This window comes from Amyelois transitella, chromosome 21, assembly GCF_032362555.1.
Source record: "Amyelois transitella isolate CPQ chromosome 21, ilAmyTran1.1, whole genome shotgun sequence".
In the NCBI taxonomy this organism is placed as follows: domain Eukaryota; kingdom Metazoa; phylum Arthropoda; class Insecta; order Lepidoptera; family Pyralidae; genus Amyelois; species Amyelois transitella.
The window spans coordinates 2330433-2343305 of NC_083524.1; the positions used below are offsets into that span (position 1 = coordinate 2330433).

Below are 12873 nucleotides of genomic sequence, written 5' to 3' on the forward strand. Positions count from 1 at the left end.
GCCGGGGTGATATTACGTATTTAGGATCGTGGATTTTGATACTTTTATTTTTTTTCGTACTTTCTGAAATATGAACCGATATTTTTTTCTTTTTACGTTTTTAAATATCCTTTAGATGAGTACACTTAACAGTTAAATTTATGCAGTTGAATTAAATGTCACCCTGTATAAGGACTTACTGATTCTGTTGTTTATTTTTAATGAATAAATCTATTGATATAATGTATATGGCGTTTATTTTGACATAAATTGAAAAATTTGGAAAAAATCTATCAATATAATAAAATCGATTATTTTCTTAAGAAAAATCGATTATTTGTTAATCGATTTTTCATACTTAAAAAATAAATCGATTATATAAAAATCGATTTTTTATCAGCAATGTCACATCCCTATTAGTTCCTAAACCGTAGAATTAAGAATAAGTTAAGAAAGGCACTAACACTAAGGGTATGTTAAGATGGTTCGGTCATGTGGAGAGGATGAATGAAAGCAGGTTGACTAAGCAGATATACAAGGAGAGTGTGGAGGGAAAGTAGACGAACGTATCTTGATCAAATTACGGACGACGTCCTGGTAAAGGGTCAGGTCAAAAGTACCCGAAACCGCCGAGCTTGCATGAAGCGAGTTATGAATGTGGATGAAGCGAAGGAAGTATGCAGAGATCGTGGCAAGTGGAAAGAGGTAGTCTCTGCCTACCCCTCCGGGAAAGAGGCGTGATTTTATGTATGTATGTATGTAAGACACTAACTGTACGGATTCATCTCAGATAGCCGTTGGCCTCCAAGGTGGTCCTTTTTCAGCGACCAAAAATAAATAAATAATGACTAAAAATTGTTGAATTTTGAATAAGGTTCCACTTATTCACAGAAAACAACATTTTAGTAGTAATTTTGAGAGTGGTAGAAAAATATGCCACTGAAAATGATTTGTCAGAATAATGGCCGTTCTGCGTGATGACAAGACAATGACATTGACAGTTGAGCTTCGTTTTCTCTCAAATTATGTTTTGTGTTGGTTGAAATAGGAACTTAAACTTTTAAAATATTTATTATAATAATTTGTTTATAATGTCTAATAGCCAAGCAATACCTGGACTTACACAAAAAAAAGTGTTTAAAATTATAGTGCTAGGTGACTCTGGTGTTGGGAAGACTTGCTTAACCTACCGTTTCTGCGAACAGAAATTCCTAGATATCTCAGAAGCTACAATAGGTGTGGATTTCAGGGAAAGAACCATATGGATTAATAATGAAGACATAAAAGTAAGCACCATCATATTACCATATCATATACCTTTTATACATTGTAACCATTAAATAAAAAAATACCTAAACCTGTATCTTATACCGATTAGACAGAGCCCAGAGTCATATCTAGCTTTAGGGACTTTTGAGATTTAGACATAGTGAAGGGAAAAAATTGCTGTTTAAAAGATTATAAGTGAGCAGTAACCAATTTATAAGTGAGCACTCTTCATGGAAAAAAGTAATATTCTAAAGGAATTTGCAATAAAACTGCATGAGCAAAGCCACTGGCAAATGCTTCTCTAAAAGATAACATGCTAAACATGCATATAAATATGTCCATTGTGTTAATTATGTTGAGTCCTACATGTTTTACAAGGAGGAGGTATAAACAGAAGTAGGTATCTAAAACTGTCCAGCTGAAAATTAATGGTTCTTAGTATATCTTATCAACATTAAAATAAACAAATGTTTCAAAATATGAATGATGAATGTTTCAAAATTTATCTTCAAGAAGTAATTTAACTTATACAGTTAGGTGCAGAACTGAGTCAGTATCTTATGTTTAAATAAAACAAGGCTTGTAAAACTGGGATTAACTACAAAATAATAAAAAAATAATTATATTTGAAAACCTTATTTATTATAAGTTTAATTAAAAAACTGTAATAAGTTTTTATAGTAACTTTCATAGATAATCATTTCAATTATAATTGGTTCACTTTTGCACCATTTGGAAAAACATAAAAACATAATCATAAAAACATTTTTTAATATTTTGTCCAAAGACCTTTTGCTTTTTTAACAGCGTTTAACCTGTTGACCAAACTTTTAACAAGTTTTTCACAATACTGGGGTGGAAATTTTGTACCACTGTTCTTGTACACGTTCCCATAGAATATTTAGGTTTGATGGTGGTGCTTGATATTCATTTAATAGCATGCTTTTCAAATATGCCCATAAATTTTCTATGGGATTGATGTCAGGACTCTGAGATGGCCACGGAAGGACTTTAACAAGCCATTTTTTTACTATATTTGATGTATGTTTGGGGTCGTTGCCCTGTTGAAATAATACTTCACTCACAGGAAATGGCATATTTTCAACAGCTTCCATAAGATGTGTCTTTAGAATGTTAAGATACATTGTTCCATTCATGTTTCCATCGATTTTGTATATTGGTCCCACGCCGTAAGCTGTTACGCAGCCCCAGAGTTTGATATTACAACCACCATGTTTCACTGTCTGAATAAAATCCTTGGCTTGTAAAGGTTCGCCTTCTTTTTTCCAAGCCCATTTTCGCCCGTCTGTGCTGTATCTATTAATTTTAGTCTCATCTGACCAAATAACTCTCATCCAATCACTTTCTGACCAGTCCATATATTGTTTTACGAAGTCTATTCTAGCATTAATATTTTTTTTTGTAAGGAGAGGTTTCTTTTTCTTCTCTACAGCTTGCATTTTCGCATTGTGTAATGCCCGACGAACAGTCCACTTACTTACTGACGTGCCAGTATCTTGTCTTAAAAGCGCCGCTGCTTCTGATGCTGAAGACGCTTCACTTGATCTTAAATAGTGAATAACTTTCCTTACCTCTCTTTCAGATAACTTTTTAGTACGACCACCAACATTACTTGGCACGGGAAGTTTACACTTTAGTTTTATTCTCTGTACAGTAGATTGACTCACGTTTAACATATGAGCGATATCCCTTGTCGATTTTCCACTTATGAGTAACTGTTTAGCAGACTCTACAATATTCTTCGGAGTTGGTTTCATGATTATAATGAAAAAAAAAGTATAACGTTGAACTATTCCTCGTGCGATGTATAAATACACTGAGTATAAACAAATCGAATTTGCTTTTTCTCCATCAATTCTAACGAGTTTAAACGCGTTTATACGTGTGAGCGCAAGTCGGTTATAAACACGGTGCAAAAGTGAATCAATCAATATCAAATGTTACAACGTTTTGACATATAGTTAAAGGACAAAATCTAATGGTTAATTAACACAACGATATAAATTCAAATAATAACATAAAATTTTCGGTTATTATTTATTAAATAAGGATTATATTAAATATAATTAAACAATAGCGATACATTGACTCAGTTCTGCACCTAACTGTATATAAAATTCTCATGTTACAATGTTTGTTCCATACTCCTCCGAAACAGCTTGACCAATTCTCTTGAAATTTTGTGAGCGTATTGAGTAGGTCTGAGAATAGGCAAACATCTATTTTTCATACCCTTTAGTGATAAGTTATCCATTCTTAACATTTTTTTTTAACAAGAAATCACTTAAAAATAAAAATTATTTATATGGCAAAATAATGTTTGCTGGGACAGCTAGTAGTAGTAATTTTAAGTCCCATAATAATAATAAAATTTTTTCGTGCCAACACTATTATAAGCTCATTAGTATTTATTTGTTTAGAAAGTTCTGATAAAAAAAAATTTCAAACTACTAAGTCATCTACTGATTATATCTTATGATTTTTCCAATTCAAATTAGAATCAAGTGTCTGCTTGGACTTCATTTATAACATGACTTTGTTATCCTATTGCTAAATTACTTCTTCTATCTTTGATTAAAATGCATTAAATTCGTTATTTTATATTTGTTTTTAGATTATTATTGTCAAGCCACCTAATTATGTGGTCAACATTTTATATACATATATTTGAATTATATAGATCAATAGTGTTGCATTTGATTGTGGCAATTAATGTCATATAGAAGTTAGATCATTAATAGTATAATAAAAAGTAGAGGACCGAACACACTGCCTTGAGGAACACCATACTTGTTGCGTCAAGTATGGGTGTTTTCCTCAAGGCAGTGTGTTCATCTGATAACTAATATTGTTTTATTTTTTATTTCAAGTTCAATTTTGATCTTTGTATAATTGTCTATGTTCAGATAAAGTGGATCTAATCAAATTTTACAAATTTCCCCTAATACGATAAGGTTGCATCATATCACAATACCTAGATAGCCCAAACTGGTTTTTCTTTTGTATTATTGGCATAAATAATTAACTTCATTTAATACATTTTTTAAAAGTCATAAATTGCCATATATCATTTCTGTTCATTACATAAAAGTAACTTTACCTGTAAATACGGACAGTAACCATAAATTTTCCATTTGTTATATCTTCACCAGTAACACCAAAACAACATTTTTAACATCAAATACTTTCAATCGGAATGAGAGGGCTAGACGAACTTATCTTGATCAAATTAAGGACGTCCTGGCAAAGGGTCAGGTCAAGAGTACCCGAAACCGCCAAGCTTGCATGAAGAGAGTTATGAATGTGGTTGAAGCGAAGGAAGTATGCAGAGATCGTGGCTAGTGGAAAGATGTAGTCTCTGCCCACCGCTCCGTGAAAGAGGCATGATTTTATGTATGCATGTATGTATGTAATACTTTGATTTCAGCTTCAGCTATGGGACACCGCTGGACAGGAGCGGTTCCGCAAGTCCATGGTGCAGCATTACTACAGGAACGTGCATGCTGTGGTCATCGTCTACGACGTCACCAAGCCAGAGACCTTCCATGTAAGGGTTTCTTTACTTTTTTAGCGCTTTCACCTTCTTTCTGGCTTATGGTCTTGGTTGCATCCTCACCACTCTGGAGAGGAACCCAGGGTAAGCGCTTGACCATGGATCCTCGATTGGGCGAGCCACTTATTTACATGAAGCGTCTGACCTCCGCAACCATTGCAGGGGAACCTAACCTGTATTGGATCATGGTTACACATTCAGTTGTCTGGATTGTGCAGGTTTCCTCACGGTTAGGGCATAGCGCTTTCACCTAGTGCAACCTAATAAGTGCCCCGTCATGAATGTCAGACTTTCTATGTCCAGTATTCTCAGAAATGGTCCCACAGGAAAATGAAGAAGTCAGACAGGAGACACTCCTTTTCCTGATTTATCTGAGCCTGATCGTGGTCAAAGACAGACTCCTGTCTACCATACTAGAAGGATATGTTCAGGCGAAATGTTGCATATGGAAGGAAGATTTTTAAGGAACTCTAATTTTACACACATATAATCACGTCTATATCCCTTGTGGGGTAGACAGAGCCAACAGTCTTGTAAAGATTGATAGGCCACGTTCAGCTATTTGGCTTTAAGATAGAATTGAGATTCAAATAGTGACAGGTTGCTAGCCCATCGCCTAAAAAAGAATCCCAAGTATGTAAGCCTATCCCTTAGTCGCCTTTTACGACATCCATGGGAAAGAGATGGAGTGGTCCCATTCTTTTTTGTATTGGTGCCGGGAACCACACGGCACTCTAATTTTACCTCACTCAGATTTTCATCAATATTTTATATTTCTTTCATAATATAAGTCTATCATGGGCATGTACTGTGGGCGCACAAAAATAAATTCACCACTGGCCTCTGTGAAATGCTATAAAAATGTTTCAGTCAATAGTAAGCTGGATGGAGGAAGTGGAGTCCCATGGCCTGATGAACTCCCCTCGGGTGCTGGTCGGCAACAAGTGTGACTGCGGAACTCCCGAGTCCAGGTTGGCCACGACGTATGCCCAGCGGTTGGCTGACAAATATGGCATGCCGGTTAGTCTAGTAAATAAATAAATTTTATAAATATATATATATATACAATTTATTTATTTACTACCTATTATTACTACTTTATAAATAAATTTTATATATATATATAAAATTTATTTGTTTACTATATATATATATTTATTTACTACATATATGTATATACAATGTTCGTTCCCGTACTCCTCCGAAACGGCTTGACCGATTCTCATGCAATTTTTTGAGCATATTTAGTAGGTCTGAGAATCGGCCAACATCTATTTTTCATACCCCTTAGTGATAAGGGTTGTACTAGAAATTACTTAAAATTTATTTATATGGCAAAACAAAGTTTGCCGGGACAGCTAGTATATACTACTCTGTCAAGAAAGTAGCAGGAAAAGATCAATAATACACAAACTGTTTGTTATTCATCCAAATTTATTTTATCACCTTCAAAATATGCTCCTTTAGAAACGATACACTTACGCCAACGAATAATCCAATCATCAAAACATTTTTTAAACGCTGTTTCCGGAATTGAGGTCAGTTCTCGCCGCGAATTCTCTTTTATGTCTTCTACCGATTGAAAACGGGTGCCACGAAGTGGTAATTTGAGTTTAGGAAAAAGAAAAAAGTCGGCTGGAGCCATATCTGGTGAATATGGTGGTTGCTCGATGGTATTTGTTGAGTGTTTGGTTAAAAATTCGTTCACAATGATGGCCTTGTGCGAAGGTGCATTATCATGGTGCAAAATCCAAGAATTTTCTTTCCACAAATCTGGCCTTTTCGTCGGATTTGCTCTCTTAAACGCCGCATAACACTCAAATAATATTCCTTATTTACCGTTTGACCTTCCGGCAAGAATTCCGAGTGCACAACACCGCGATAGTCAAAGAAAACAGTCAACATAACTTTGACTTTTGAACGACTTTGGCGTGGTTTTTTCGGTTTCGGTTCAGTTGGAAGGCGCCACTCCGAAGCTTGTTGACTAGTTTGCATGTCAAACTCGTAAACCCACGTCTCGTCACCAGTAACAATGCGTTTCATGAATGTTGAGTCGGAATTGACTCGTTCTAGCATGTCCTCAGCGACTCTCATGCGATTGAGTTTTTGAAAAAAATTCAGGTCTTTTGGGACTAGCCGAGCGGCAACATGTTTCATACCCAAATTATTAGTTAAAATGGTACGGATCGACTCGTGAGATACAAAAAGTTCGGTGGCTATCTCTCTCAAAGTTGAATGAGGATTTTCAGTCACTATTTCCTTCACTTTTGCGATGTTAACTTCAGTTGCAGACGTTGATGGCCTACCAGAGCGAGGCAAATCTTCCATCACATCTCGACCGCTTTTGAACGCTTTGTACCACTCATAAGCACGAGTTTTTGATAAAGTCGATTCACCGTAAGCCTTCTGTAACATTTTCAGTGACTCCGAACACGATATTCCATTGGCAATGCAAAATTTAAGACAAACTCTTTGTTCGATGTTTTTATCCATTATGAAATTAGCAATACACACTAGATATGATATAACTAAAAATAGCACTGTATTTAATGTAAACAACAGATGCAACTCAAACTCCGCGCCAAAATGGAAAACAGTTGTGCCAATCTAACAACAACAAAAAAACAAAAATTTGAATTTGGAACCATAAATAAATAATCCATTCCCGATACTTTTCTGACTGAATGTATATAAAATTATCGTGCCACAATGTTCGTTCCCGTACTCCTCCGAAACGGCTTGACAGATTTTTATGAAATTTGTTGAGCATATTTAGTTGGTCTGAGAATCGGCCAACATTTATTTTTCATACCCCAGAGTAAGGGTTGTCCATCCTTAACTTTTTTTTAACTAGAAATTACTTAAAAGTTATTTATCGGGCAAAACAACTTTTGCCGGGACAGCTAGTATATGTATATATATATATATATATATATATATATATATATATATATATATATATATACTAGCTGTCCCGGCATATATATATACGGGACAAATAACAGATTGAATTAGCCTCGTATAGAGTTCGGAGATAGTGCTATGAGATACTGTGGCGACATCTCTACGCCACTCGCCACAAACATCAAATCAAACAACTACTGTCAATCATCGCTAAGAAAATGACGCGCTCAACCAATAGCAGCGAAGAATCTGAGACGCGATTTCAAAGATTTCATGGATTGGAGCTATATATACAACCTCCGACACAACATCGTTGGAGCCGCGGTTCCCCAGGCATAACACCTAGCCTGGCGGAAGATCTTCCCTTTGGTGGCGGTCGAGCCGAATCATCGCTCCCGCTACATTGGTGACCCCGACGTGATTGGAAGCAACCTTCTTCATCATCAACTCCAATCCTCAGCATCACTCCTCACTCTGCAAGCAGTCTCACAGCAAGCCAGCAACTGGGTATCGCAGCAGGTCCAACGCAGCCAATTCAACGAGCTTCCTGGTCCTGTCTCCACCCGCACTCACTCTCATCGACTTCAGCGACCGACGCATCTACCGCAGCCCACGCCTGGATCTCTTCGACGGCCGCTCTTCTCTCCAGCGTGGCAGCTCTGCACGATTTCTCCCGGCGCCAAAAAGTCGACTTCGCTCTCTACTGTCTCGACTCACCGCAGACTACGAGCAACGCAACGGCTCACTCCTGACTCACTAGGACTTCGAGCAACTTCCGACTCACTGGAAGACAACTGGCACTTGCAAGCTACAACTGAAGCACAGATTGCACAGCAAGATCAAGACTTCAGACCTCCGGTCTTGGGGGGGAGTACTGTGGCGACATCTCTACGCCACTCGCCACAAACATCAAATCAAACAACTACTGTCAATCATCGCTAAGAAAATGACGCGCTCAACCAATAGCAGCGAAGAATCTGAGACGCGATTTCAAAGATTTCATGGATTGGAGCTATATATACAACCTCCGACACAACATCGTTGGAGCCGCGGTTCCCCAGGCATAACACCTAGCCTGGCGGAAGATCTTCCCTTTGGTGGCGGTCGAGCCGAATCATCGCTCCCGCTACAATACTAACTCAGCGATACCATATTTTGAAAAATACATAATTATTAACATAGCTAAACATTCAAGACCCAGAACAATCAGAAAAAAATATTTTTCCAACATGACCTAACCGTGTATGTTTGTATTGTTATACATATTACATTAATGTTATATATATTACGTCTATACATTTTTATTATGAAAAGAAAAATCCAACACAATTCAAAATCTTGATTGCATATCATATTGTACATCACTTGAATTACCCTCGTGAAAGTATCTTAATTAAGAAAAGACACGTGAACTATATATTCAAATTGATAATATTTTTAGTTTACACTATCATGGGCTATAGGCTAGCAACCTGTCACTATTTGAATCTCAATTCCATCTTAAAGCCAAACAGCTGAACGTGGCCTATTAGTCTTTACAAGACTGTTGGCTCTGTCTACCCCGCAAGGGATATAGACGTGATTATATGTATGTATGTATGTAATAAAAAAAACATCCAAAAAACATATCACACAGGCCCCGGCGAGATTCGAACTCGCGATCTCCTGTTTACTAGACAGGCGCTTTAACCAACTAAGCCACGGCGCCGACGGCCTCACTTACCAAAAATACGCGTCTGTAGACGAACACATAGTGAAGTCATCTTGAAAAATCTTTATTTAATTTGGCTGGCTGTGTGATGTGTACGTAACGTAGTTTGGAAAAAAATATTTATGTGATTTTTTAAATAATGAGATATAGGTCCAGGTTCTTGAGAATAGGACCACTTCATTTCTTTTACATAGATGTCGTAAAAGGCGAAGGTAATAATGGAAGTTTTGGTAACGAACGGTAAACCATAATACAATATTCGAGACATTGGCACTGTCTAAGAGCCGTGATAATTAAATTTATAATATAAAAAAAAAGAAAACATTTTTCTTTGAACTAAAAAACTCAAAAACTATGAACCGATTTTGATGATATTTCGTACACAGACAAAACATCAGGAGTAACTATAATATACTACTTTTTCCTGGATATCGTGCCGTGTGGTTCCCGGCACCAATAGAAAAAAGAATAGGACCACTCCATCTTTTTCCCATGGATGTCGTAACAGGTCACTAAGGGACAGGGTTGTATACTTGGGATTCTTCTTTTAGGCGATGGGTTAGCAACCTGTCACTATCACCTTTATATCATTAAGCCAAACAGCTGAACGTGGCCTATCAGTTTTTTATAACACTATTGGCTCTGTCTAGCCCGCAAGGTTTAGACGTGACTATATGTATATGTTATCCTGGACATTCCCACGGAAGTAAATCCCCGGGCAAAAGTTAGTCATAGTATATACTAGCGACCCGCCCCGGCTTCGCACTGGTGCAAAATTATAAATGTTGTTATATATAAAAACCTTCCTCTTGAATCACTCTACCTGTTACAAAAAACCGCATCAAAATCCGTTGCGTAATTTTAAAGATTTAAGCATACAGACAAACAGACTAAAATAGTGACTTTGTTTTATACTATGTAGTGATTATCCGCAGTTATTCGAGACGTCGGCCCTCTTGGACTCGGAATGCAACACGGTGGAGTCCATCTTCATGACCCTGGCTCACAAGCTATACTCCAAGCAGCCATTAAGAGTCGTCAGTGTTGAGGTGACTTCATACATACATACATATCATCACGCCTGTCACCCATTTCCACTTGCTACGATCTTTGCAGACCTCTCCCGCTTCCTCCACACTCATTGTTTTTTTCATGCATATTTGACGAACGACTTCGTCCGCGTGGAATAGTTATTTTGGGCATGATTGAAGCCCTCAAGGATGAATAATTTACCCCGTTTTTTTCACATTTTCCATTATTTTTTTGCTCCTTATAGTTGCAGCGTGATTTTATATATAGCCTTACCTACCTAGATAAATGGTCTATTCAACACAATAATAATTCAGTTCGAACCAGTATTTCCTGAGATTAGCGCGTTCAAACAAACTCTTCAGTTTTATAATATTAGTATAAATTATGGATACTCCATTCAAAACCTAACCGAAATCCTAATCGGGTCGTGGGTTTAGGAATAATAATAAAAAAAATTGTTTCGAATTTAACCCTATTCCTGACCTGACCCGACGTATTGTTCGGGATTAGTTCCTATTGTAACCCTAATGCAAAATAGGTTATCACTGTCTTCTTTTCAAAATACTCGTAAAAGGTGTTTAAATTAAGTTGTTGATATCAAAACAATATTTAATTCAAAAGATTCTAACTGTGTTCTTTGATACACAAAATTCACATGTTCTAAAGAATAGGATCACTCCTCTTTTTCATAGATATCGTAAAACGCGACTAAGGGATACGCTAATAAACTTGGGATACTTTTCTAGGCGATGGGCTAGCAACCTGTCACTTTTTGAATCTCAATTCCATCATTACGTCTATTTTATTACGAAACTGTTGGCTCTGTCCACCCCGCAAGGGATATAGACGTGATTATATGTAAATATGTAATTATTCTATTCTATTTCCAGGGGGAACATAGTTACAACGTCGTCAATTTGCGACGTCAAAAACGACAGCCGCAGCCAGGGGACAGCACATGTTTGTGTAGTTAGGTCCATTACTTTTGTAAGTTGGTTCAAAGAAAATTGTTTGATTTTACTAAAGAAGACCTGAGGATCGATTCACAAACGTCGATAAACGATAACACATTCTTTTTACTCTTTGTGGTTAACCATAGAGAAAGAGAGGGAAGTTATGTCTTATTCATTAACAACGTGCGAGGATAGACCAACCAAATTCAGCGGTTCATTTTGCGAACATAACCTATGGAGCGCTGTAATTGGTTGAATTACGCGCGAATGGCGTTTCACGAATTTAAGATTTGGACGACACAGGTATTTCTTCAGGTAAAGCACCCGGCATATAATTTCATCCTAGAATGTGACATAGTTTGTGAAAAATCTTTTTTGTGCAGCGTCCATAGAGTTCAATCGAGTTCTTGGTTCAATTTATATGCCGGGCGCTATACCTACAGATGTATGAAGACTTAAGCAGGTAAATATACCTGGTGACCGTCTTGTTGATCCGTCTCTTTTGGCCAAAATTATATTAATTGTATTTTGATACCATTTGAAATAACATTCTAATTTCGTCTTAGAAATAAGTAAAGCAACTCGTATAGTTACTAAGGACATAAATTTATATAAAATAAATTAAAAATCAAAATTTATGTTAAAATACCCTTCGCGTAATGTAGCCGGGATAAAATCAGTGCATTTAAAAGGTAAGTTAGATTTTGTAGGTTGTATAATTATTAATATTTTTTATTTTTTGATCTCTATAAACATAAGTGTTGTTTTATAATATGCTTACAATAAATTTAGCGCTAGTATTGCCAGTTTTATTAATATTTTTTGCGTCTTTTTATTATTATTTGGTTAAAACTATTGGAACGCAAAGAATACATAAATTATCAGACCTTGGTAGCTTGCAGCAATACTTAAAATTATTTTCAATAATTTTTACCATAAATAGTTAAAGAAAATATAGTCTTTGAAGTACAAAATAAATTGAAACACACACAATCTTTATTTCAATGAATCGTGCCCTAGTTAAGATTTTCATTCCCCCTGTATTGTGAGTGATAAATTATTTATATTAATATTTTAAGAGACAGATTAAATGTATACTTTCTTGTTGAAAAAAAATGTTTTTATTAATACCTTTATGCCTTACAGAAAAAGCAATCCAGTGCACAAAACTGTTAAATTTCGTGAATTTTTATGACTGCAGCATGTCACTAAGGTTTTAGAGGGACACCGGCAAGACGCGCCGTTGAGCAGCGCGTTTCAAACCGCGCTTATGACCGGCGGAGCGCTGTGAAACGAATATCGCGTTTCGTTGCAAAGTACAGGCACTTTGGCAGCGCTGACGTCGGGCGAGCCGCGTTACTATTGAAACGGGGCTACTATCAAGTGTAACTTGTGACTCTGAAATCGGCCTAACCTGTATTGAATGTTGTTGCTTTTGTTATTTAAAGTCG

At 36.5% G+C, this 12873-nt stretch overlaps 1 protein-coding gene and 1 non-coding gene across 2 annotated transcripts; one reads left to right on the forward strand and one right to left on the reverse strand.

Annotated features, from left to right (window-relative positions):
* The first annotated feature begins 991 nt into the window (after positions 1-991).
* On the forward strand, positions 992-12525 carry LOC106136621 (putative Ras-related protein Rab-33). Its single transcript, XM_060950359.1, has 5 exons — positions 992-1265; positions 4697-4816; positions 5693-5842; positions 10373-10486; positions 11360-12525. The coding sequence occupies exons 1-5, from the start codon at positions 1071-1073 to the stop codon at positions 11441-11443; spliced, it is 663 nt and encodes a 220-aa protein (XP_060806342.1). The 5' UTR covers positions 992-1070; the 3' UTR covers positions 11444-12525.
* On the reverse strand, positions 9361-9434 carry Trnat-agu (transfer RNA threonine (anticodon AGU)). Its single transcript has one exon. It is a non-coding gene; the product is annotated as a tRNA-Thr (tRNA).
* Positions 12526-12873: the final 348 nt, after the last annotated feature.